We start from the raw sequence: 27,703 nt of genomic DNA, 5'->3' as shown, positions 1-27,703 counted from the left end.
CGCCATGGCCCTGAGCCTGCACGTCCGGAGCCTGTTCTCCGCAACGGGAGAGGCCACAACAGTGAGAGGCCCGCATACTGCAAAAAAAAAAAAAAAAAAAAAAAAAATCAGTTTTCAAAATAGTGATCATACATATTTTTGTTGTTCTTAGTTTTTCACAAACATCAAAAACTAAACCTACTATATTTTTGACATAAAACTGCAACCCCTGAGACATACCTCATTCTTTCCTCCTTTTAGTTTAACTAGAAATAAATAAATAAAAGAACTCATATAATGAGACTCATCTTCAGTTTGTTGAACTCTAATATTCTAGAGACAGAAGGAATTTTTGATTGTTATAACTAGCCTATGGCATGGAGTCTATTCAGGCTGTCAGTTTGAATTGTAGCTTTACTTGATACTTCCTGTGTGACCATGAACAAGTTACTTACCTTCTCTGTGCCTCGATTTCCTGTGCTTAAAATACAAGTAATTATACTTCTTACCTCAGATGGTTGTGAAGAACAAATGAGGTAATAATACCTGTAAAATGCCCTGAACACTACCTGACACAAAGTAACCAGTCAATGAAAAATAAGTATTGTTATTACAACCAATGGATAAGACTGATGTCAGGTCTCTAACTCCCCTGGAGGGTGAGGATCAACAAGAACAAATAATCTATAAACAGTTGTATGCAGCTATATTTAACTATTAAGTAAAAGAATGGGTAGTACTAGTCCATCTGGGGCTTTGAATTTCCTTAAAAACAAAACAAGAATGTTTATGGTAGATTATTTTTCAAATTTTTATATGTGACTATTGGTTTCGTTTATGAAAACAAAGTCACTCAATACTTTATATTAATTTTATTTTAGGATATTCTGTATTAGAGTAGAAGTTATTAGTAACTTTTCTCCTTAAAGCTGATAGACTTATTTTCTGTTTAGATTCATTAGTTTGTGACTACTTCTAATTCATGATATCTCCATAGCTGCTGACAGACATTCAAATGAGTGAGAGAGCACTCTGCCATCAAACTAGTCCTTTTGCGTCTCTATACATATTACTCTGGGTTCTCATTATAATTCTTCTGGAAACTAGAAACTACTTTAATAATATTAGTGAGATGGAATGATGGTAATGTGTTTCTCTTTACTAAAACTATTTGTAAAGATGGTTAAATTAAGCATTTCTGAAGACTTTTAAAATTAAAAAATATTATTTTACGTAAATGAGATATTGATGACATGTCAAAGCCATTCACAGAATTTCTAAGGAAAAAAAATGATCACAATCACTGATTTCATCATATCTGGTCGATAGTATTTATTTCAACACCTTTAATGAGTAAGTCATTGAACCACACCATCATCTTTGGTTAGAGATATATATGTCACTCACTGAGAGGTTTTGCAGTTCTCCCTGTGGTGGTGGCTGGCAATAGTGGATTTGCAGTTTGGGGAAAACTTTTAAACCGTTATGGGGAGAAAAGAGAATAAACTAAGGTGAAGGTAAATGAAGCAAGATGAAGGCAGAAAGACTCAGCCATAGTGTTAGAAATATTGACAACCCTCTTCTTCTGAAATCTCCGAAGATCCCTAGACCTCCCAGCTACAGTACAGTATCTTTCATCTGGGGCTCACATCCAGAATCTTTTTGATTACTGAGAATTCTTTTGAGTGCTTCATGTCTGTCACCAAAGTTTTATTAGAGACCTTTGTGTTTGAAAAGATTTTGTGTGTTTGTGTGTGTGTATGCCTGTGTGTGGTCTCTGTGTGTGTCTCTGTGTCTGCAGCCAGATGCAGATGTGTTGCCTCAATTCCTAAGAAAACAAAACACGTCCTACTTATTTGTATGAAGGCAACACAAGATTAACAGTGGCCACAATATGCAAGTATTTCACTTTCCAAGGAATACTGTAATTGAGTCTAAGTAAGAGCCTTTAACTAAATTGCAAAGGAATATACTAAATGGAAAACTTACAAAAGAGAAGTAATGTACACTGCAATTATAGATAACGTACTATGGTCTTTCAGAGTTTCTCAGTCCTTTTATGTAATTATTGGTAACCAGAATGACAAAAGCTATGAATCAAATGGAATTCACCCATATATTAAGAAAAGTTCTAAAATATACTATCTTTTCCATATTTCCTTTGGTTTCGTACAGTTTATACTTTTATAAAATAATTTCTACTTATTTGAACATATTTGATAAATGTCTTGAATTAAAACCTGTCTCTCCTAAAATAAACTTCTAATTATACCTTTTTAATTTAGCAATACAAACTATGTAAAATAAGAACTTGCTTTGCCTTCAATTGTACTTGGATATTTTAGAACCATTTCTGAAGACAGCTTATTTTAAAAGCAAGATGTCTGATAACAAGGGGGAAAACCTGTGTGATTTAGGTTTAAGCTTAGACCAAAAAGAAGTGTTTTAAGCATTGGAAGGAACTTCATTAGAGTTAATTTATTCTTTTAATATATGGAAGTATGTCATAAAACTTAGCTATACCTGTGTGTGATATGGTACCTCATTTTTTCAATCAACTGCATGTTTTCAACTTAAGTTTACTTAAAGTTTTCTGAAAAGAATTGTACAAAGACAGCATTTGATTAAGGATTAATCACTATGGCAACTGAGACGTGGTGACTGAAAGGGGGAGGATGTATTCTCCCCTCAGTTTCCTGCCAGCTGTCATAGTCAGCCTATGCTGCCTGAATCCAAGCCAAAATATAGACTGTGACCAACTCGAAGAAACTATATCTGTATTTTTATAAATTGGTACAAGTATCAGACTATAAAAGAAGACTTAATCCCCTGAATTGGATGACAGACACTTGGCACTCTTGCCAGTGTTTGACAGAGAAATAACGGGTTGCTTTGTAGTAAAACCTGGATTAATAGTAAACCGTTCTTTATGTTATTGCAGTGTGGTGTAAATGAGAAAACTAAGCATGCCGTCAGCCTGGAGGCGGGGGTGGCATGGGGGAGAGAGTGCCTTTTATATAACCAGTGCAGGTTTAAGCACTGTTCAGAATACTGTAAATACAAAATGTTGTCTTAGAACTTCTCTTTCTTGTATTTGTATTAGATTGGCATTTTGTAGATTACTTAAAGAAAGGATTTCTATGAGCTATGGTGGATTTAGTTGCAGTATGTTTATACAGCTTTTGGAGTCAGCAAGGAGGGATGGACTGTTTACAGTGAGCCGACTTTGGGGAGATATAGCATTCCATTAGCCTAGTTTTCAGGATAGTGAATGGCATGATGGTTTAAAGTAATTGTTCACAAATGACTGGTTTATGAAGTAGTCCAGTAAGTAAGGTTTATGGTTTCAGCATGTAGCGGAATTAACTCTTACTGGGTGGGATTTTTCATGGTCTTATGATTTTTCTTTCTATAGCTAGGTGTTAATTTTATGGTGTTTGTATCAGAAAGTTATTCTTTCAAGTGATTTTAGTAGAGATTGGATTTTTTAATTGTGTGTGTATATGTATGAAATTATGTGACCAGTGCTGGCATGAAAAAGGCTGTTGTGTTTCTATCCTTAGAACTAGGATTGATTCAGAGAGATAGTGTGTCATTTGTGAAGAACACTTGTTACCTCGTCAGAGGAATGAGAATCTGGTGTTAACTCTAAGTACCTATACCTATTCCCCTCCTAGCTGGTGGCGATGAGAAGCTGTGGCATCCTTCCTCACAGTGACGTTACCAGGCTTAATAATGCCACTAGTGAGCTAATGTGTACAAAACACATTCAACTCCTTGCAAGAAAGGCATAAATTTTTATTATTGTAATTATGATTATTGCTTATTAGTAGGGGTGATGAGTGAAACTCTTTCTGTTATTCTCTGCAATGCCCTGTTATTCTTTTTGTTGTTAATAGCACCAATAATAGAATATGTTAGAATGCCATAAAAGATATCTAGTCCAGTCCTCAAATTTTATAGATGAAGGGCCCACCTTGAACTATGCCTGATTTATCATAAAGAATACTATAGAAAAAAATTGTATTTGACAGTACTTATAAAAAACTAATTTGACCATGGCCTAGACTGACAAAAATTTTCTTTGCTTATTAGGAAGTAGCTTGATTCTAACTCTTCTCCTAGCTGGTCATTGTTCCAATTGCATAGACGATTCATATGGCTTCTTTGAACAGTTTCTCCATTTAGAATAGTTGGAAGATTATAAATAGCTTAAAAATACTATTTCTTCGGGCTTCCCTGGTGGCGCAGTGGTTGAGAGTCCGTCTGCCGATGAAGGGGACACAGGTTCGTGCCCCGGTCCAGGAAGATCCCACATGCCTCGGAGCGGCTAGGCCCGTGAGCCATGGCCGCTGAGCCTGCGCGTCCAGAGTCCGTGCTCCGCAACAGGATAGGCCACAACAGTGAGAGGCCTGCGTACCACGGAAAAAAGAAAAAAAAAAAACTATTTCTTCAAATAATGCCTTCTAAGTAACAATATAAAAGCTTAAAGATATAAGACCTCATTGAACTCTGATTTACTCCACCTAGGGACTTAGAGAATGTTAAGCACTTAACAGCCCTTTTCAAATTATATTTTATCCCTCTACTGAAAACCATGGTATCAATTGGACATGGCCACTTAATGGAAACACCTATTGCCTTGTCATCTGAGCATCCTGCCTGTATACATATGAATTCTGAATTTTATAGGACGAATAAATCAAAATTATAAGGTCATAATGTGAAGGATTCTTGGAGACTAATGCAAACATAATATTTTATTGATTTTTTTAAAATGAGAGGGTACGTGACTTCCCTAGGCTCAACAGTGGCAGTCAGCTTAAATCCCTGTAGTCTTTCAATCTTTCTGTCTTCTCTTGTGCTTTTCCCTCAGTTCCTTTGGTTTCTATTTTGCTTTGAAGGTTTTTACTTTTTTTAAAAAATTCCATTTTGCTTTTCCAATATGACAAATCAGTCTAATTTTTCAAGATAACTTGCCTGTGAAGAATTACCGTCACTTTAGCAGTTAAACAAAAAATTCAGGTGGACTGAATGCATCTTTCTCTAAAAAATATTTTTTTAGATAGTTAAAACTATCTGTACACAAGAAATATGGTAAGACTGTTTGCAGTATCTACTCTGCCAAAGATATTTTGGCAAAGACATAATTTTTTTTCCTTTTTTTCTCTTTACTTATGCTTTTTCTCTACCACAAATAACCTTCAGCCTTAGTTTTTCTAACCTCCCAAATCTCCAAACCTCTCTACCTTTCAGCATCTACCTCAGATGTGTCACTCTTTCACAAAGTCTGCCCCAATTCCAACCTAAGATGGAAGTAAGCTGTCCTTCTCCTTACACTCTTTCTGCTTCTCCCAATAGTACTTTAAGTGGCCTGTTATTCTAACATATGACTTCCACATATTTATCATAGTTATGTAAGTATACATCTTTTTCTTCTTTTCTATAAACTCTGGACTTCAAAAAATAGCACAATATATCTCTGATTCACATTTGATAATTCTGGAGACTTAAAGTAGTGTCTTGTACATAATTGATACTTTTTGAATAATTTAGGTTTTCAGTTGTTGTCAGCGTATAATGAACCCCATCAGTATCTCTGAAAATTAAATGGCTTAAACTATCTTTTCCATGAACAACTTTCATAGTTTTCCTGAAAATCCTCTGGCAATGACTTAACATTGTTCAGAGCTACTACTGAATATATTTAATTAGCCAAGGGAAACAGTCCCTCCTTATCTGAATTAGAAGTAGTCTCGGGTTTGCCTGGCATTCATGGTCTTCAATAAATTTACTCAATCTGCACCTCCAAGTAAATCATCTACTGGCTGATCCTCCACTCCCAATTCAAGTTCCACTTCTTACATGAAGCCTCAGTCTTCGGAGATCACTCTATTCCAAGCTCCTTTCACACCCATTCTCTGTGCCAGTCATCACTGTAGACATGGCAGACACCGTATTAATGTTTGCTCTCTTCTCATGTATGTTACAAGCTGCTTAAGGATCAGGACATGACATACATGTCCGTAAGCATCACCACTTAGCAACAGGCAGCACAGAGTGGAAGTTCAGGAAACATTTGTTACTGGTAATTCCTGTAAGAAAGTACTACATAAGGCAGATCCCCACAACCATTTTCACTATGAGTAAAGGCTCTTTAACTCTTAGCTCCACAAGTTAATGTTAAAGGGGATATACTGGCAGATAATGTAAAGGTGTTAGTTATTTTAGAGCAGCATAAATGCTGGTATTCTTCATCTTCACTCATTATCTGTCATCTCTTGACCATAGTGCTGGTATAAGACACCCACTCAACAAGGGAGAACATGGAGAATGGTATCAGAAAGATATCCCTACCCATGCATGACTTTGTAAGCTTTCTTCATCTAGCAGTAACAAATCTGAACAGTCACTTTGGGGCATAATTTTCTCTCTTCCAAAGTTCTGTAAAATATCTTATTGTGTTTCTTTTCCATAGCACATGAGGCCTATCTCAATTTGGTGCTAATCTCCTTTTCCAGTCTCATTCTGAGACACTCATTCAGAATTATTTACACTATGCGCCAGGCACTGTGCTAGACTCTGGGGATAGAAAGATGAGCAAGCTCTTCCTAGTCAGCCTTCAGTTTATAAATCAGTCTCCAAGCACACCATGGACTTTTACTCTTCCATGTCTTTGCTCTTGTGGTTCTTTTGTTTAAAATTCCATTTCACCTTTGTCTGCCTATTGAACCCCTACTCCTTGTATCATCAGTGACAGTTGTCCCGTCTTCTCCAAAGCAGTATAAATGTTTTCCTCAAATTCATCTTTACTTATTTGTGGGTGTGTGTATGTGTGTGCATGTATGTCTGCTATAACACTGATCACATTGTATTATGTGATACTTCATAAGTATCTACAGGATGCTTTCAGCTGCAAGGAATAGAATAACCATCTGAAAATGGCCTATACAATAGGCTGTTGAACTAATTTACATAACAGCAAGTCTGGAGGGAGGTATTTCCAGGTGTGTTACTACAGTCCAATGACATCATAAGAATTCAGGCTCTCTCATTTTCTGCCCCACTATCCTCAGTAAGTTAATTTTTAGTTCCATGATGCCTTTTGCCTTATGTTACAAGATGACTACTGCATCTCAAGAACATATTTCCTCATACAAATGTATCCAAAGACAGGAAGGCGTGGTTCTTTTCCTGTATCTCTCCTTTTATTGAGGAGGAAAATCTTTCTGGCAGAACATAATTGGCTTGACTAATTTGTTTATCCCCTAAGAACTGAGAGGGCAATCTACCTTCCCTGAGCACATTTCTAAGAGAACCTCAGTTTTGTTCAGACAACAAAGAGGGAGGCAGTGGCTGTTAGTAGGCCATCCACAGTGTCTGGCACTGTATTCCTGGTTAGACTGTGAAACTCTTTTGCATTAGGAAGTGAATCTTACTCTATCTTTTATTCCCAGGACCTAAAAAAGTACCTGCTACATAGATATTCAATTAGAGCTTACTGATTTTAATTGAATTTCTAGTAGATACCAAAGAGATTCTATACAGAGAAATGTGGAGAATTATTCTAATTTATTAGTATAAGCATGAATTATTTTGTAGTAGATTAGCTTTAGGCAGGATAAATATGTTTGAACTATGATTCTTGATCTAAGATGGAAGTTGTGATATTTTTGCAAATTTCCTGATGAAGATAGAATCCCTTTTAACATAACCAGAGTCAGCTCCCACAGCATTTATGGCAAAATTGTTGGTAGGTTGATGTTTTATTTAAAGGTGTCAGTCATTTTGTAACCAAGTTATTATCGGAATCAAATTTCAATTAATCTGTAAACAACTTTCATGACTATTTAGCATTAACTGCTTCAAAATGGAACTTGAAAGCCATATCCTACTTTTATTCAGTATTTAAGGCTATCCCGTTGCTGTGGCCAGATGAAATAATGAATACCTTAAGAGAAAGAACTTCTCATTTTGTTCATAAAAATTATTTGGGCCACTAGTATTTACCACCACATACTTGCAGGAAAAGAAAACTACTTTTAGTTTCTCTTAAGAATATCCTTGATGGGGACTTCCCTGGTGGTTCAGTGGTTAAGAATCCACCTGCCAATGCTTAGGACCCGGGTTCGAACCCTGGTGCAGGAAGACCCCACATGCCACAGAGCAACTAAGCCCATGCGCCACAATTACTGAGCCTGTGCCTTAGAGCCCGCGTTTCACAACTACTGAGCCCACGTGCTGCAACTACTGAAGCCTGCGTGCCTGGAGCCCATGCTCCACAACAGGAGAAGCCACCACAATGAGAAGTCCGCACACCACAACGAATAGTAGCCCCCGCTCGACGCAACTAGAGAAAGCCTGTGTGCAGCAACAAAGACCCAACACAACCAAAAAATAAATACATAAAATTGATTCTTTTAAAAAAAAGAAGAATATCCTTGATGAATCAATAAAAATTACTAATTTTCTTAAATCTCAACCCTTTGGTACTCATCTTTTTTTTGTTTTGTTTTGTTTTGCGGTACTCTGGCCTCTCACTGTTGTGGAGCGCAGGCTCCGGACGTGCAGACTCAGCAGCCATGGCTCACGGGCCCAGCCACTCCACGGCATGTGGGATCTTCCCGGACCGGGGCATGAACCCCTGCATCGGCAGGCGGACTCTCAACCACTGCGCCACCAGGGAAGCCCTGGTACTCATCTTTTTAATATTCTGTTTGATGAAATAGGAAGTGTACACAAGCACTTGCATAAATGAACTGCAGACTAAACTAGCCACTTTTTTTTATGGAACACAATTTGTATCAATACTTGAAAGAATGACTGACAAACTGTGGTTATTTAGACTTGTGTATTTGGTAGATACTTTCTGTCACTTCAAGGAAGACAACAGACAGTACTTGTTGCCAGTGATAAAATTCAAGCTTTCGAGTGAAAATTAAAATATTGAAAAGCTTGTGTCTGCCACCGTGACCATGACCCCTTCCCAATATTTAAGAAGATTTTTTCTGATGCATAGGTGGTAATAACAACAAATATGGTTTTCCAATGTTGTATAATTGAATGTGTCAACATTTTGAAGATCTGCATAACTGACTTAATATTTTCCAAATGACCAGTGAATGATATTACAAAATCATGCATGGGGAAAAGATTCAGCCAAAGTACAAAATATACCAATGAATTTTAATTTTAACAATATAAAAAGTTCACTGATATAGTTTCAAATATTACATGAAACTAACCTTAATTGAATTTTGGTAAAGTATCAAAAAATATCTACAATTATCTGAAAAGGCTGTGAAAATATTCTGCCCTTTTTCAACTACATATCTGTATGAGGCTAATTTTCTTCATATACTCCAACTAAAACAGCATTGTTGCAGCAGACTGAATGCAGAAGAAGATATGAAAGTCCAGCTGTCTTTTATTAAGCCAGCTATTAAAGACATTTGCAAAAATGTAATACATAGCCACTCTTCTGGCTAATTTTTTGTTTGTTTGCCTTGGAAAATATAGACTTTTTTGCTGGTAAAGAGTTATTTAATTATTTTAAACTTTCAATAGATACAACCTACATAAACAAAATTTCTTTGGCGTCCTCAATAATTTTTAAAGTGTAAAGGTGTCCTAAGACCAAAAAGTTTCAGAACTGCCATTTTAGACCATAAGAAGGGGTCGCTTGATCATTAAATTCAGTTCTAGTAGAACATACTTTCAGTTGGCCTTTCTCTGTGGGAAAGCTTTACTTCCTCTTCTACATGACTCAAGAAAGCATATCAAAATAGAAGAGAGTGAAAATGATGTGGTTATAGGAAATCCACTCTAATTTACTAAAAAGGAGAATTATTCACAGATTTCAGTACTTTATTATTAACAATAATCTGCATCCAACTTCACAACTAGTTACAATGTCCCGGTGTTATTTGTGGCAGAGTGCTTGAAATGTTCTTCCCTAGACACTGAAGAGCCATCGATGGCCTTGTCACTGAATCAGCCTGCATAGAAGCCTACACTTACTCCAGCTGGAGGCCTGGAGGAAGGAAGTGAGAACCTAAGCTCCCCATGGAAGTGCCAGCCACTGGAAAGGCAAGCAGGGGCAGGTGCCTGCCAAGAAAGACTTTAATTAAAATTTTTCCATCAGCACCACCCTTCCGTGATCTTTTCACTAACAGGCATTATTTAGTATAGGACCTTCAAGTAGTCTTTAGAGACATTTTTATAGTAATATAAATAATATATGTAAAGATTTAAAATTGAGTCAGGGCTCAAGATGCCAAGGACCTATTCATTACTACTTACTGGAGATCCTAAAAAGACTAGTAGAGACCAGGGCTTGTGGTGCTGAGTCCAGTGCTCAGACAGCCACCCCAAAAGGCCTTGCCTTTGTCTGTAGGAGGTATTAAGGGGAATTTACTCCCTGACCACCCTCCCATGAAGGACTGAGGGAATATTAGCCAACACTCCCTGTTGCTGGTCTGCAGGCTTTTTTAAAGGTAGTTGCCACCATCTCACCTGGCCTTTTCCCCCAGGTTGACTGCTGTGGCACTGCCTTCATGTTCGCAAATCCCAAGGAGATAGGGCTTTTGTATTTCTGTTTGTAGTGTGTGCCCCACAGTATTCACCTGCACTCCCGAGGCTATCACTTTGTTCCTTTAGATAGATGAGTTTCTTGTACAATGAGAAATGGACTGTTGTGCACAAAAAAAGGAAGCTAGGCTCAGGGAAGCCAATATAAAGTTGTCCTTTTGTGGCTCACTCAGCAAGCAAAGTACTATCAAAAAAGAAAATATATATCTATATATATATAAAACTGAATTACTCCTTCCAGGAGGAAAAGAGAACCATAATTACAAACTTTAATCTCCCTTCACCACCAAAAAAAAAAAATGTTTTAGATTTGAATCTAAGTGTTTGTTTTTTCAGACTTGAATGACATTTTTAAACATATGCAGAAAATTATACTTCAGTGTATATTCGTGGTAGGTCCTCTAACCAGCTGGCTTTTCTCCAGAGGCTGAGTGAAGACAATTCAGGGGTACCTCATAGTTGCCTTAGGTTTTTGTTGAGTGTTGGAAAACTGCATTTACAGTAATATTTCCTACCTCCAGGCAGAAATCTTGAATGATTACTTCAAAGATAAGGGGTTTTTCACACTTGTGCAAAGATCCTTAAAGATCTTTGTCCTTTTAGACTCTCAGATGCCATTTGAATGAATTTATTTACATGTGCTGTATGTCTTTATGGTACTCCTGATTCCCTGCTTTGCAAAGACAAGCAAGTTGATGACTTTTTATGTGTTTATAGGGTTTGGCCCTTACCCAAAGAGAGATTTCTTTTTAATCTTTTGTTTGAACAGATGTGTAAACAAAAGCATTGCTGCCTCTCAGACTTAACTATTTAAGGTTTAATGAAGAAAAAAAATGAAAGAGCACTTGATTTTTTTTTAGTCTTTATGGCAAAGTTGGTGTGATCAGGCCAATGTGAGGGGCTTTGGCTACACGGTTTGCCCACCTGTGGCCATGACCATAGACTGGCTTGTGAAGCTCTGTGCTATTCTCAGGAGCAAGGTGTAAACCAAAGAGCTTTCCTGTGATGGGCAGATCCTCTGGTGATCTTAGAATCCAAACTCAGGCTTCTCAAGTCAGAACCATTGGGACCTTCCATTGCCTTTGAAAATCTCCTCCCTGGTTTCCAGTTTTCTCAGTGACTAATCAAGGCTGATCATCCAGTTATGGAAAAAACAGTGAATGTGGCTGTTAAATTTACATTGCTCTTTGTTCTGGTATATCCTCTGTAAGGTGTTTTCTAGAGAAACCGGCTCAGCAGACAGATCCATTCCAAAATTGCTTAATAAAGATTTCACTACATCCTGGTAGCCTATCATAGACAGGCTACCCATCCTATCAGGCTGTTCTTCATTGTACATTGTCCCCCTCCAAGCTTCCTCTACTTGTCGGGGATACAGATGAGCAGAGGAAAAGGAATCAGCATTATCTGCACCACCTATGGATGTGTCTCCAGTAATTAGCCCCAAAGAGATTTAGAAAGATGGTAGAGATTATGATAGTGTTTCTCCTGCCAAAATGAGAACTAGAGGCTGTTCATGGTTGTTTTTGAAACTCAGTCTCCTGGATTGTAATATTTCCTGCCCCATTTGTTGCCCACAGGTGGGTGTGTTTGGGAAAAACTGATTCCTATCAACTTTTCTCATTTCCTTGCTATTCCTACCTAGGTGCCCTCTATAGTTCTTTAGTAATTTGCCTCCAAAATTATTTTTTACTTCAAAGAAAGAGGGTTTTTTTCCTTAAACATTCTGTGCACTATTCCAATGAAGTTTTCTATTATATAAAGATAAATTTCATATGTAGCAGAGAAAAAAGAAAAATGCTAATGTAATCATATGGCTGTGAGGTAGGGGGAATATTCCCTTTTTTCCTTTTCTCAGTACACTGACATCAAAGATTGTTATCTGCAAACTTTTTAAGGGTAAGTTTTATTTTTTCTTACTCTTTCATATTGAAAATCTATATATACCTTATCTTTTTTTCAGTTATATCTTTAAAAAAATAACTACTGGTTCAATATTTTAATTGGCTATTGCTATTAATATTGCTATTTGGCTTAGGTCTAATGCCTTGAAATACGGACAGTACACTTTGGGTCCAAAGGAAAAAGAAAGTATTTATTATCAAAGGTCATTTGAATGTCTCATACTATTGATCTAAAGATAAACTTTCCTTCTAGAACCAATATAAACCTAAAAGTTTACAGTAAGAAATAAGTTGTACAGGATTATGTACAGTTGACTAGGTCTAGTGTAAATTCATTTTGGCTACTCTAAAAGAAGAAATTTTTCCCTACAAAAGTGCCCTCTTATTTATTGTAATCCTAATGTATATCTTTTACAACTTAAAATTATAGCTTTTCGGCCGCATAGCACAGGGAGATCGGCTTGGTGCTTTGTGACCGCCTTGAGGGATGGGATGGGAAGGGTGGAAGGGAGGGAGACACAGGAGGGAAGGGATGTGGGAACAGATGTATATGTGTGACTGATTCACTTTGTTATAAAGCAGAAACTAATAAAAAAATTAAATTTTAAAAATTAAAAATAAAAAATAAATAAATAAAATTATAGCTTTTATTTTACAGACCGTATACTTTATACATGTTTAAATAGTAATTTTATGATGTATTTTTAAATATATTTTATAGAGACATTAGAAAAATGAATAATGATTTTATAACTATCAAAATTAAGTCAAAACAGATGTTCATGATATACTACTATGCAGCATAGGGAAATACAGCCTTTGTTTTATAATAATGTAATAATTTACTAATAATGGAGTATAATCTATTAAAATATTGAATTACTATGTTGTACACCTAAAACTAATATAATATTGTAAATGAACTATACTTCAATTTTTAAAAAAGCAGTTATTTATGAAGTCTTTGAAGTGAGCCATTTCCACATTAAACATTTGATTGTGGATAGGTGAGGAGACTGTTTTGGCCAAAATATATTAAAACAATTACCATTTATAGAAATAATATATATTTAACGTTTTTATTGAATTAAATAATTTTTTATATTCCGAATTTTATTTTTTATGACAAATATTTACTTTTCTGACAACATATTACGTTTTAAATGTTTAATTATATAAATCAGATTAGGACTTAACATAATTAGCCGTGGCCGATCTTTTACCTTTTTAGACCTGTTTAACTCTGAAGAGGGAGGGTTTTCCTCTACGTTTTCAACATTCAACTGGCTGCTCCACATAGTGCATATATGTCCAAAGGAGGAAGACATATTACCACTCATAAATTAGGATTATTATTTCAATATTCTCTGATAAATTCAGCTTCTTAAGTAACCTCACATTTCCATTCAATTAATCTCATCATCAAATGGATCTTTTAACTGTATGTTTATGTTATTTAGAAATAATTACTACACTCTTTACACTTAGTAAGTTTTATTTTTAATAAAGATACCATAAGTTGAACTTGATTACTTTCATAAATATACCATAGTAGAAATGCCTAACAATATCCAATAATTTATGAAGATAATCATGAACATAGCAATTACTAAGTTATAAATTAAATTCTAACAGTGTCAAGCTTTCTAAAATACTTATTAGCAGTCATATTTATACTATACAAATACTGTACAAAGTTCTTGTCTTCATAATTCCCTCCTTATCATTATAACCATAAATCTTAAGAGGAAGGAAACCTTCATCAGAATCACAGAGTACAGAAGTAATTTCTCAAAGCAAATCTTGGATAATTTAGAAGAAACTTTCTAGGAAAAAGTTAGGAGCAATTAGGAGCTCTTACAGAAACTGGGCTTTCTGCTTTCTTCATGTTATGATCTCAAAATTTCCTATCAGATACAGACATAGTGTTCCAGTTGTTGGCCATTCTGTTCTCTGGTGGAAAGAAGAGTGGGTTTATTTTGCTTTCCTGAGCAAGTAATCTCACCCTCTACCATAATATTAAGGAGCAATAATGTTATCTTTTAATTTCCTAGTCCAGCTCATTTTTACTGAATTTTTCATTACTTGACCCTTCATTACTATTGCTACTTCATAGTGTGGCCTCTGTCATATGACTTCCCAACTTTGACATAAGCGGTAGTGAAAGAGTTTGCGTCCAATTTCACGTGGTCTGGAATCTTTTCATCATGGCCACAGGCATTGTACTTTGCTTTATAATAAATTATAACTGTCCCTTCAATTGCAACTGCACTGTCACTATTTTCCTTATATCAGCTATTGTAAAAGATACTATTTTACTATAAATAGTGAAACCAGCTTTTATAACAAGGACATCAAAATGTTTATTAAAATAATTAATAAACAAAATTTTGTTTCACAGCCTTGTTTCAGTAAGTATTAAACTACTCTACTAAAATGGAAATCTGAACCTAGATTTTTTTTAAGTAAAAGATGGGATATTGAGCCAGTGTGAGAGGAAAAATGCTTTTCTCTTTTTATTATTATCTAAAATAATCAGGTTTTTAAGTGTATAATATTTGGCATAAATTAAAGATCCACATGTCTGATAGCTATGAATAGAAAAGTTGAATTTTCCTGAAGAATTTGTAAAACCAACTTGAGAAAAAAATGTATCTGTTCGAAATATGAGCTTTGTAATGCTGCCAGGGTCAGAAAGACCCAGAGTAATCATGTAAATAATTGAAAATTTCCATGGCCTTGCATGCTTTCTCCATGGCTTCAGAAATTGCAGTATATGAGGAGGGAGTGTTCTTGGTTGGCCCCGTTCCTTCCCTTTTGGTTTACTCCCTTTATCCCCATGTAAACATTCCCATCCTTCCTTATAATAATGGATAATTATTTCTTGGGAATCATCAAAGATTATGAGCTATTTTATTAGGAACTTTTAACATTCATCTTGTTTTCTTGTGATGTAAAATAAATGCATCAAATCTCTTTCAAATTTATCTTTAAAGATCAACATTTCCCTCTCTTTATTAATAACGTTTTAAGCTTTAAGAAATGATGTCTTTGAGGAAAGTACTTTCAGCATTACTAACTGAAGCAAAGCCCTGGTTCAAAATGGCAACCTGGCATTTTGTGTTTGTCCATGTGAGTCACACTAGATTTTGAAGAAGTCAATTTCTTTTCATTAGAAATGGTTTGCTATTAAAGAACATATAATTATGTCTTTTGTTCAGTTTATCTCAATGAAATGAACTTGAATATAAATTAAAGAGATAAATGATTTATTTTAAAAACAGAAAAAACTAACAACGGAAGGGGGGGCTCAGCTTTTTTAAGCCCCTTAAGAGTAGGGGCCTCTTTGTATATGTAAATATTTTTCTTCTCAGCTGCATAGCATGATGGCAGGAACGTAATAGGTGCTCAGTAAATATTTGTGGAATGAAAGCCATTCCCTACCAACATTCAGTGATATGTGCCACTTCAATCCCATTGAACTCCTGTAAAAGAAAAAATCACTGTCTCATTGACAATTACTAATCTGTGTTTTGTAGTATTTGTATGCCTGCAAATTTCTTAAGTGATAGTTTAACTGGGTTTAGAATTCTAGGTTGACGGTTTTTTTCTCCCAGCATGTTGAAGATACTCTCATTATCTTCTCTTGGTGGTGGTGATGGTAGTAGTGGTAATGAGAAGTCTGCCTTTAATTTGATTATTATTTCTTTGTGGGATAGCTTATTTTTTCTCTGGTAGTTTTTAAGATATTCTCTTTATCTGTGATATAACAAGGTACAGATTTATTTTCATTTTTCACACTAGAGATTCTCCTATTTTAGTTTGAGGATTCATGCCTTCTTCAATTCTCTGCCATTACTTCTTTGACATTATCTCTTCCATTTTCTGTTATCTCTTTCTAATATTTTAGAAATTTTGTTATGTTTTCTGCCATGTCTTCTGTCTCTCAATTTTTCTTTCTAACCTTTCTTTCTTGTCTGTCTTCCTTTCTTCCATTCTTTCTTTCTTTCTTTCCTTTCTTTCTTTCCTTTCTTTCTTCTTCCTTTCTTCCTTCCTTTCTTTCCTCCTTTCTTCCTTTCTTCCCTCCTTCCCTCCTTTCCTCCTTTCTTTCTTTCTTTCTCTCTCTCTCTCCCTCCCTCCCTCCCTCCCTCCCTCTCTCTCCCCAGCATTCTGAGTAACTTTACTCTACCAATTTATCAACTATCATTGTAAGGCTGTGTAGCCTGCTGCTTAACTCATATTTTAAGTTTGTTTCTATGTCTATTTTTTTTCAAACCTATATTTCTTTTCTAGAATTTGTATTTGGTTCTTTCTCAGATCTGGTATTTTACAATACCCAGTTCTTCCTTTATCTTTCTGGACATGTGAATGATTTAAAGTCTCTTTCAGATTGCTTTGTTATCTGTAATTCCTCAGATATGGATTCTCACATTTGTTGTATCTGTCCACTTTCATGGCAGTGGGCTTTGTGTGTTCTTTATAATTTTTACCTGAACTCTTTTTCCCCCCGCCGCATTGGAATCACAAGCATTCTCTAGATTTAAAAAGTGTTCCTATATTATATTTTTGTATTCACCCCTCATTGAGATCTATGGTTTTCACTGGTTCTGGGCCAGTTTTTTATGTTGGTTTTTAGCTTAAATTTTTCCATACAATGCAAGTGCTACAAAATCAGATTCCACAAATGGCAGAGGCTGGGCATTCCATGTTTTCACCAGTGATTCTATCTAGAGTAACAAGGGAGCCTGTGTCTATCCTGTGCCCCCAGTTTGGGCTTTCTTAGCTTTAATTTGAAAACTGGATATCCATTTAATTCCTGATGTGTTTTTATTTTGTTTGTTTGTTTTTTAATTCAGAGACTTAAATCATTTCCATTTTCCCTCTACACATGGAATCCTGCAGACTATAATTTAGGACCCTATCCCTGGGGTTGCTGAGCTTCAGCTCCCACCTACCACTATGTTACTTGGTTTTGGCATCTAGAGATTTTCCTTTCTTACTTTTGAGCTCAAATATAATTTTGTTGTTGTTGTCAAATTGCATCCAATATTTCTGTTTTTTGAATAAGATGGGGACTTTCCACATACTCACCTTACCATTTTGTCGTGGAAAATGGAACCATACAGTTTAAAATTATTTTTTTCTTGACTCACTATTTTTAACAATTTGTGTTATGCAAGACACCCTTAGTCTGTAAAATAAATATGATTCTATCTGTAATTTCAACCACCTGTAGTTAACATCTTAACAATCACTAAGTAATTCTTGCAACCCACTGGAGATTGAAGTAGGGTTTACAAAACTAGTGTATTGCATTATTATATAAAGGTTGTTATTTCTTAAAAGTTTGACTGCTTATATAAGATTAAATAACTGAAAGTCTGCTTAATAATATTGAGAGAAATTACTGAATTAAAATTTTTAAATATCCCATTTTTATGCCATTATTTATATAATCATTAATTTTTATCCTTGTTTAGGAGAGTGGATGCCAGCATGTGTATCAGTATACCCATAGTCTTGACAGTAGAAACATCATACTACCATTACTTTTATTGTATCTTTAAGAAAGGTATATCTTTAGCATATATCTTAAACAATGAAAAGAGAAACATCACATTACTGCTGCAAGTAATATCTTTTTAAAGATCTAACAAGATCTGACAGTGATATTACTTGGAGAATATGATATACTAGATTGTAAAGAATACTGGGAAAACGTAAGACAGTCTCCTTATTTGACCAAAAATGACTGTTTTTTCAGAGTTTTTGCTTTCATCCTTTTTTCAGACATATAAGGAAAAAATGAAGGGAGATACATCGACACATACAAAGGAATGCCAACAACCAAGTGAAGGCAGCATTTCCTTTCCCCTTTACATTTCACACCCTGTAAGCCAGAAGAAGAAAAATGTCTACCGAACAGGCCAGACCACCTTCATAATTGGAGAAACACCAAAAGGGATCCGCAGGTATGTCATCTATAACAACATTGGACTTTATGAATGATTCTCAAAAGAAATATAACTACCTAGTAAAATACACAAATTATTTGAATTTTAACTATACCTGGCATCTGACTATTTCAGAGAAATATGAATTTGTACACTTTAAAAAATAAATCCCAGAATTCCCTGGTGGTCCAGTGGTTAGAGCGCTTTCACTGCGGTGGCCTGGGTTCAGTCCCTGGTCGGGGAACTAAGATCCCACAAGCCATGCAGCACGGCCAAAAAAAGAAAAAAAATCCCAAATGTTTTAGTGTTTTAAGAAGGCTAATCCCCAAATTGATTAAAAAAATGAAATTATTTTATATAAATGAAATACTTAAGTGCATTATGTTCATTCACTCATTGAGTATTTATTGAGCATCTAATATGCACTCAGGCATTGTGCTAGGTGCTAAATATACAGTGTAAAAAAAGAGACATAGAGCTTACAGTACAGTGGGATGGGGGTTGGCATCAAACCATAAAATTTTCAAAAGTAAAAAAACTTATAAATAAATAATTATAAAATGGTGTGTTATAGGAAGAAAGTAGACAGGCCTCTTTTATAGAGAATAATGGGATTGGGAGGGATATAACTCCCTTTCTACTAGGTAGTCAGGGAAGACCTCTCTATACGAGTGACATTTAAGTTAAGACCTGAAGGATAATGAAGCAAAGAACCAAAGTAACTTTCTGAAGAGGGAGGAGGTTTTGAGAGAAGACTGGTATACTTAGTGCATAATAAATCAAGCAGAGAATGGCATGAGATGAAGGCAGAGACATAGATGGGGCTGGAGCATGCCAAGCCTTGTAGATTATAGAAAAGAATTTGGATTTTGTTCCAACTGCAGTAGAAAGCTGTTGAAGCATGACATGATCTGATGTATGTTTCTAAAAGATTTTTCCAGCTTCTGCATGGAAGAGGGCAGAGTGGACTAGGGGAAACCATAAGGAACTAGGTGATGGTAGTTTGCAATAGAGTAGTTGCCATGGAGACAGAGCTGAATGGATAAATTCAGTTTGATGTTGAACTGGTTTTTGGGAAGGGGTGAAGACAGGATTACTCCCAATTTTCTGCCTTAAGCAGCAGACTGGATTCACTGAATGGGGAAAACTGGGAGAGACACACGTTTGGAGTAAAAAAAAAATCAAGAGTTCTCTTTTGCTCATATTAAATTTGAGGATATAGGGAAATGTCACATGGGCAGTGGATATGCTACTCTGAGATTTGGAGACAGGAGGTCTAAATTTGGACATTATCAGCATAGAGATTATAAATAGATTACAGATAGTTTTTATAGCCATAGACTGTGTGAACAGCTTAGGAACAGAACACAGAGAGGAGAGGAGAAGCCCCAGTACTGAGCCTGGAGAGTGACTGTGGCCTACTGGGTAGGAGGCCCAGTGCAAGGTCCTAAAGTCCAACACAAGTGAGAGTTTCGAAAAGGAGGGAACACTTAACTTTATTGACTGCTGCTGAGAACCAGAATCAGAAGAAGTGGGAAAGCCCCTGGAGCTGAAGAACTCTTTGGTCACCTTTCCATGAGCAGTAGAAGTAGGCAGATGCCAGGGTGAGGTGGGCAAGCAGTGAAAGGGCAAGCCCCTGGGACTGCTCCTTAAGTTTGGATGTGGAAACTAGCAGTAGCTGGAGAGCATTGTGGGATGAAGTGTAGTTTGTTTTTAAGTTGGGAAGATAATAGAACCTGTTTGTGTGTTGAGGAAAAAGACTAATAGGAAAAAAAGAGATCATGCCAGAGAGGTAATAACAGAAAAAGTGAAGTCCTGGAGGCAGGAGAGGGTGGGATCCAGACCACAGGCAAAGGTCTAGCCTTTGAGAAGTATTAAGAGAAAGGGATAAAGAAGGGCACAGATACAGTGATATTTCCTCAATTAATTGAGAATTAAAGTCATCAGTACAGAGGGAAAGAGATTTGGGGAGAGAGAAATTATGAAAGAAGTCATTAGTGGAAGTCATAAAGTGGGAAAGCAAGCTTAGTGGGGCTAGACTTCCTGGGTGATGTTAAGTTCCTATTTGAGAGTAATTCCAGTAAAACCATCCGTGCAGTTGTGCAGACTGCATTCAACAAGCTTCAGTTGTTCAGTTGCAGACACAGAATAGGGAAACAGCTGAGTTTTACCAGGAGAAGGAGAGAAAAGCAAAGAAGCTAAAGGATGTTTGCAAAGAAGCGATTATAAAATTGAACATAAGCTGGAAAAGGGAAGGCTGATGTTAGTGAGAAAGCAAGGGTATATTCCAGCATTGTTGTCATTGGGATAATTGAGCAGTTGAACTGGAGCATGATATGATTGAATTCAGGGATTTGGAGGATGTGCAGTTAATGGTAATGACATTAGTGGTATATGACTTTGGGAATAGGGGCCTAACATGGAATCAAGTCTGTGGAGGTGAGGTCAAGAAACTGGTGGGCCAGGAGTTGGGTGGGACATCCACATGGATACTGACGTTATCAAGAATGACGGCAGGAGATGGGAAAGGAAGCAACATTAATCCAGGATCTTGAGTGTTCAGTCACTATCAGGAAGCAACTAGACAGTCAGTTAACAAGGTGGGGTGGGGGCGAGAATGGTTAAGCTGGATAGCATAAACCTTAAAGAGGGGAAGGAGTTTTTAAGAAAAAATGATCTGGAAGCAGCAATGGGAAGCATGAACTCTGAGGTTTAAGGATATGAGGTATAAGATCTTGACTTGTGAGGGCTGCAGTGGGGAGGCAGTATCAGGAGGAGACAGAGGGCCCCTTGGGCAGAAGACACAGGAGAGTTAGTAGATCATAGCCTGGTTCCAGGGGCACCGAGGAATGGTCTGGCAGGATGGGGGATTGGATTAGATCAGGGATGTAGAGACTAGCAGGGGCATGAGAAGCCAGTGGTTATGTGTAACTGAGAAGTAGTGACTGAGGTAAGCAGGGAGAGGAGGCGCGGTCCAGTTGGTCCTGATGACTTCTACATACGATAGGAAAATGGTGGTTGCTCTGCATGTTCCAGATGCTTCCCTCAGGTTTTGGCAACTCCCAGGCAACCTGTCCCTTAGCTCCTGGGGTGCTGGTGTGGCAGATTGGAGCACGCCTCTCAGCTGCCCACCGTTGCCCACAAAGGTGAACACCCCACACTGCTATAGCAACACAACTCCTCACAAACAGATTTACAACAATGATTTTGGGTAAATTGCAGGTAATTTTCTTTGGGCAATTATTTTTGCTAGGAGACCAACCATATACATTTCACCAGTCTTTAAGCACAAGTGTCTTATCTAACCCTTTAGCACTGTATATAAAAATAAAAGTATTAACAGTGATTAGTTTTTGCCTCTTTTTTTATTCTCTACTTATCCTAGGGATAAATGCCTCATGCTAAATAAAAAGGTGAAGGGTGTCTAATATTAGAATGCCAACATCTGAACTAGGGATTGGTGTCCAAACTGCTAGCACCTCTTTCCTGCTAACCATCCTACTTGATGTGAATCAAGAATCTGTACTATGCTGTAGCCCCATGGATTATCTGAATGAAGTTTCAATCCTACCTTCACTTCAGAAAGCTTAGGCAAAAAGAACATGGTTTTAGCTGTGTTCCATCCCTTCTCCTTCAGTTCCTCGAGAAAAAAGGAGAAAAATTGAATTTTTTCCGTGATACATAAATACTCTTGATACACTTGCTGAAAGACTGAAAGATACCTAACTTTGATTTCCTTTGCCCCACCACTGCCCCTTTCTCTAAATGGATTATGAGTGTCTACAAAATTTTCTTCACAAACTGATGGCTAGCTTATATCCCCTGGTTGTACCTTGCAATTCGTTGAGTGTTTAGAAAGACCAAGAATTACAAAAGCAAGTTTAGAAGGCAAAAATAAAATGAATTGTAATCATAGCTCATCCTGTAAAGGGCAACCACACAGCCCAGTTTACTTGCATACTACTCGGGTAGAATAAGGTCTGAAGCACCTCTCCTCCCAGAGGTGACAGATTTGCAGGGTCATGGGTGAGTTCAGCACAGCAAAGGTGAAAGTACTTTGGCAACTGCTGAAACACTACCAAGTCTTGGATGAATAAAAGACATCAGCCTGTAACCCCGCCAATAACTTAATCTTCACAGCACAAATATTTATGAGAAAGGCCATGAAAATGATTCAGAGATGATTAATAAACAAAATAATGACACTTCATTACTTCATGTGAAGTTAAAACTGGAACCTTTTAAGAACATACTTGTTGTTTTCCAACAAAGAACATTGGCCATATCCAGGACAGAAATTTGGAAACCTGTTTTTGTGTTATTAACTATTCTGTTGGCAATGAGAGTGGCTGTTGATCAGGCATAGATAGTACCTGGATTTGGAACAAGTAACAGGACCAGTGTGGTGAGGACTAGAAGCCAGCGTACTCATCTGAAGCCACAAAAGAAAGTCATGAATTTGCAGCATGGATTGCCACTAAAATCAAAGGAAACACAAACTTTATATAACCTGGTCTGAGTGGCAAAAATAATAGTGGCTTTAAATAAAGCTCCTGGTTACATACATTTAAAAAAATCATTTTTTATCTTCAGGATTCTCTGTTGTATACAGGATAAAATTCAAACTTCTGAAATTGGCATACGGATCCCCTCATGATTTTCAGCCTTTTTCTTGGCTGATTCTCCTGCCCCTATGTGCACCAAGTCTTCTTGGAACTGGGCCCATGCACGTTCCCTCTCTCCCTAGAAGGCTTCCTGGCTCATCTTTACCTGACTGGCTTGTGGTGACAGCAGAGAAGCCTTCCCTGCCACCTTGCCCACTACCAATCACTGGCTTAGGTACCCCTTCTGTGGATGCCAACAGGGTGCTGTATTTACCTCCATCATGGGGTTTATTACTCCCTTCTGGTTTGATTTTCATGTATCTGTCTCCCCCAACTAGGCAATAAACCCCTTGAAGACAGGGAACTGGGGTTTGTTCACTGTTGTATAGTTTCTTTTACAGTGCCTAGCAAATAAGAGGGCTCTATAAATATTTGTTGAGTGGATAAATGAATGTTGTAAGGAAATATTATATAAAAATAGATATAATTCTACAATTCGGGGACTTTTAATCATACGCTGCAGCACTATCTATGGCTTTTGTTTAAAAGAACATTTATAAGCATTGGGCTCTCCTGACTCATGGCCTAAACTCAGCATCAGCAAACCAATACCCTCTTAGCCCGTCTTAGTCTGCTCGGGCTGCTATAACAGAATACCACAGACTGCAGCTTAAAAGACAGAAATTTACTTCTCACAGTACTGGAGCCTGGGAAGTCCAAGATCAGGGTGCCAGCTGATTTGGTTCCTGGTGAGAGCTGTCTCCCTGGCGTGCAGATGGCCACCTTCTCACTGTGTCCTTTCATGGCAGAAAGAGAGCTCTCTGGTGACTTTTTATGACCTCTTTTAACCTTAATTACCTCCTGAAGGCCCCATCTCCAAATACAGTCACACTGGGGTTTAGGGCTTCAACTTATGAATTTTGGGGGAGGCTACAGTTCAGCCCATAGAACCCTCACCTAGGGAAAGGAGCAGAGTCTAGTGCCCAGGGTTCCTAGACAGCTTTTCCACTTCCAGCTTAGCAGGGTTTCAGAAGGCTCATTTCCTCACACATGCATCTAACAGCTTTTATTAATATACTAAGACTGAAACGCATTTCTTCAAATAGCATCTGACTATAGTTTAGCTATCTATACTGAAGTCAGATCAATACTGAAAAAGAATCTAGGTTTATCAGTTTAGAACTTGCCCTTAGGCTCATCAAAAAGTTGTGTGAAATTTCTATATTGTATCGATATTTGTGGAAGGAGAAAAGAGGAGATAGATGAAAAAAATTCCTGTCTTAATTTTTCAGCATTTTCTCTTTTCTATTTAAGACCCTTCTTTGACAGTTTTATTTCATGGATCTTGAGTGCAATATAGATTTCCAAATACAGATTATATAAATTATGATTCTCATGTAAGTCTTAAATTGGCTGACTGGAGTATCAGCATGCTGGGATCACACAATTCCCAGGAAATACCTGATAGTATAAGTCAGAATAACTTAAAAAGCTGGTAATTTCATGAGCTAGAATTTTTTTTCAGTAGTATAAGGAAAGAGATCACATTCTCCTAAGTGCAAAATGCATGGTCATTATGGAATTAAGTTAATACATGCTAAAGGAATATGCTTACATTGCTTTGTTGCTACATAGCATAACACTGAAGACAAGCTCTTTAAAAATAAAATGTAATAAAAATAACCACTGGTTTTGTTCATTAAATCTTCAGAAAACAATTTGAAGAAATGGCTTCTTATTTTAAGTTGTCTTCTGTAAAGGAATTTGCTAAACACATAACTAATGCCACATCAGAAGAACGACAGAAAATGCTAAGAGACTTTTATGCTTCTCAGTATCCAGAGGTAAAAGAATTTTTTGTGGATTCCCCCTCAGAATTCATTAAATCTGCCTATGAGGAAGGAGAGAGAGTCAGGAATCTGTCTGAAAAAAGAGAGTCTCTTATAAAAGAAAGGGTGTCAGATTCTGTAACTTTGTCATTTAAAAATTGTACCAAAAATTTTTCTCAAATTTGCAGCCCAAAAATATATAAAGAAAAATCAATTAAGTTTCGAAATCACAGTTTCTATAGAGAAGAGTTGCTTTCTAATTATGTGGAAACTAAGAAATTACCTGTAAGCTCTACCCAAAAGACGAACAATGGGAAAAACAGCCAAGCATCCAAAGATACTGTAGCATCCTGTTTCCTGAACAGTAAGTCTGGAGCGTATGAGTTGGAAAAGTTGGAAAATACCATGAAAAACCGACAGGATCTCACAGGATTGGGTGTTTCAAGAAATGGACCCTTTTTCAAAGTGGAAAACAAAAAGATAGAAAGTCCAGTGTTAGAAAACACTTCTGTGGTAAGCTTACTTGGTGACACCTCTATTCTTGATGACCTCTTTAAAAGTCACGGGAACAGTCCCACACAACTGCCAAAGAAAGTTCTTTCAGGGCCCATGGAGAAAGCAAAACAGAGACCAAAAGATTTCTGGGACATCTTGAATGAACAGAATGACGAGAGTCTTAGTAAACTCACCGACTTGGCAGTAATAGAGACTCTGTGTGAAAAAGTGCCTTCTGCTGCATCCTCCAAAAGGAAAGAGGATCTTGAAGCTCCTCTTTGGAAATCAAATGAGAAATTTTTGTGGAAAAAATTTAACTCCAGTGATACAGATGAAAGCACAACTAATACACAAGAGTAATACATAAACACACAAATAAATTACTACAACCAATGAACTTCTGCCATCAATGTTTACAACACTGTATTCCACACTGATTATGTGACACAGTTGTCAACATATATTTTTAATAAACTCTTGCTCTAAGGTTTTCTTTTTAAGTCTAAAATGTTATCATGTATTGGTTTTCCTTGATAGCTGATTTGATCTTTTAAAAAAATACGTATTATAGTATAAACCTCTTTTATGAAATGGAAAATATTCTGGATTTGTTATCAGGAGACCTGGGGTATCTCTCTTATTGTATAATTATATGACCTTAGATAAGTCATTTAGGTTGGTGTGCAGCCTTTTCCTAATATGAAAGATGAAGGGCCTGAACTTGATCCACGAGTGTCCTTCCAGTTTAAAAAAGCTTTGTTTCACTCTCCTAGATTCCTTAAGTCATAGGCCAAATTATGGTCACCCCCCAAATCAAATGTATACTAATGAGTTTCTTTCTTACTACCATTTGGAAAATTATTAACTGTTTTATTTTCCCTCAGTATCAATGTACTACTATTAAGAAATTATTTATACAAAAGTAATAACTAGTACTGAATACGTGATGTATATTAAAATAGTAAGCTTATAAACTGCTCACAATCAAAGGGTTAAGTTGTATAACTTTATGATATATGATACTGAAGTAATACAGTTTTTATCATTAGCCACAGAACACCAATGCGTCGACTTTTTGTACAACTATATAAAGCTTTGTATAGTACTTTTGCACTTTTTTAAGTATGAGTAAATGAGTACACATTTGATCTTATTTAAAACTCTTATATTTTGTTGAACTTAACTTAGATAGTTTATAACCAATGGCATGTGCTTGTTGTTGGATTCACTTATTTGGAAGCATTCACTCAGCCCCTATGGGTGCTGTGCTAGGGGCTCGAGATGTACAGGTGAGGCACTGCTACCAGTAAAACAAAGGAAACCATGTGTATAAAGAGTCGGGTCTGTAAAGCCCCTGGCATCATGCCTGGCACATGGTAGCAGGACCTGAGGCTTCTACTGACCCACAGGCAGATACACTGTGGCAACTTTCCCTCAGTTGAACCGGCAGGGCTATGATGGGAGGAAATGTCCAGAAAATAGCAGTGAACCAGGAAATTATGGTGCTCAGAGATCACTGTGAATTGTTACTGTATCGAGGGGAGGGGGCCTTTGGAGTACCCAGCCATCGCAGTGTGGAGCCATTGCTCAGAAATGGGGAAAAAAAGAAAGAAAATCTTTTCTTAAGGGACTGAATGGCCAAGTATGTTTTTCTCTAGGGCAGTGCTGAGAGCTGTGAAATATATATTATTTCATGACCCAGTACATGTGTTAATAAATATATATGAATGAAATAAAATGTTTATGAAATAATATTTACCCTTAAGGCATGCAACATATTTTGGTATTTTCTCTTCTATTGCACTTTTGGCTCTTGTGTATGTATGTTTTTTAATGCTTTCATAACCCACTAAGTTGATTTCATGACCCACTAATGACTGGGAACCACAGTTCAAAAATTTTCTGTTTTAGGTTATATAGACTTAGTCTTTTTTTTTTGCTGCTCGCAGCTGAATTGTGTCCAGACTTATTAGATGCTACATTTCACCACCAGGATCTTGCTACAAAATGAATGTGCTGTGCAGTGTGTGATAGACTTGACATATAAATGTTGTTAGACCGCTGTGGGGTCAGCTGTACGAGGAGCTCAGAAAGAAAGTAGATACATCTTCATCTCAGTTTATATATCAGACAGTAGGGTTCAGTCATTTTAATCAAAGTATATCTTTCATAAAATAAAGTACCTTTTAATTTTCTTACATACACATGACCTTAGAAACATAAAATGATGTTCATACAAATATTAGCTCTCTACTCTTCAAATGTAATTAAATGCTATTTAATTTTAGATTTTTATCAGTGCTGGTCAAAATGGGAGCAAAAGTACAGATCTGGAGTTTAAAAATTAG

General features: G+C 36.7%; 1 protein-coding gene across 5 annotated transcripts in view; it reads left to right on the top strand.

Annotated features, from left to right (window-relative positions):
- ERCC6L2 (ERCC excision repair 6 like 2) overlaps nt 1-27,103 on the top strand; it is a 139,096-nt gene extending 111,993 nt beyond the window's left edge. For all 5 annotated transcript variants that reach the window (XM_082630971.1, XM_082630969.1, XM_082630967.1 and 2 more), the window contains 2 exons: nt 18,264-18,445; nt 24,743-27,103. In XM_082630971.1, coding sequence (XP_082487097.1) covers nt 18,264-18,445; nt 24,743-25,715 — 1,155 coding nt within the window. In that variant the 3' untranslated portion in view covers nt 25,716-27,103. The remainder of the gene's footprint in view (nt 1-18,263; nt 18,446-24,742) is intronic.
- The last annotated feature ends 600 nt before the right edge of the window (nt 27,104-27,703 follow it).

This window comes from Mesoplodon mirus (genome assembly GCF_964341445.2).
Source record: "Mesoplodon mirus genome assembly, chromosome: 1".
NCBI lineage: Eukaryota > Metazoa > Chordata > Mammalia > Artiodactyla > Ziphiidae > Mesoplodon > Mesoplodon mirus.
Note: the sequence above shows the minus strand (reverse complement) of the source record. Positions and strands in the feature narration are given on the sequence as shown.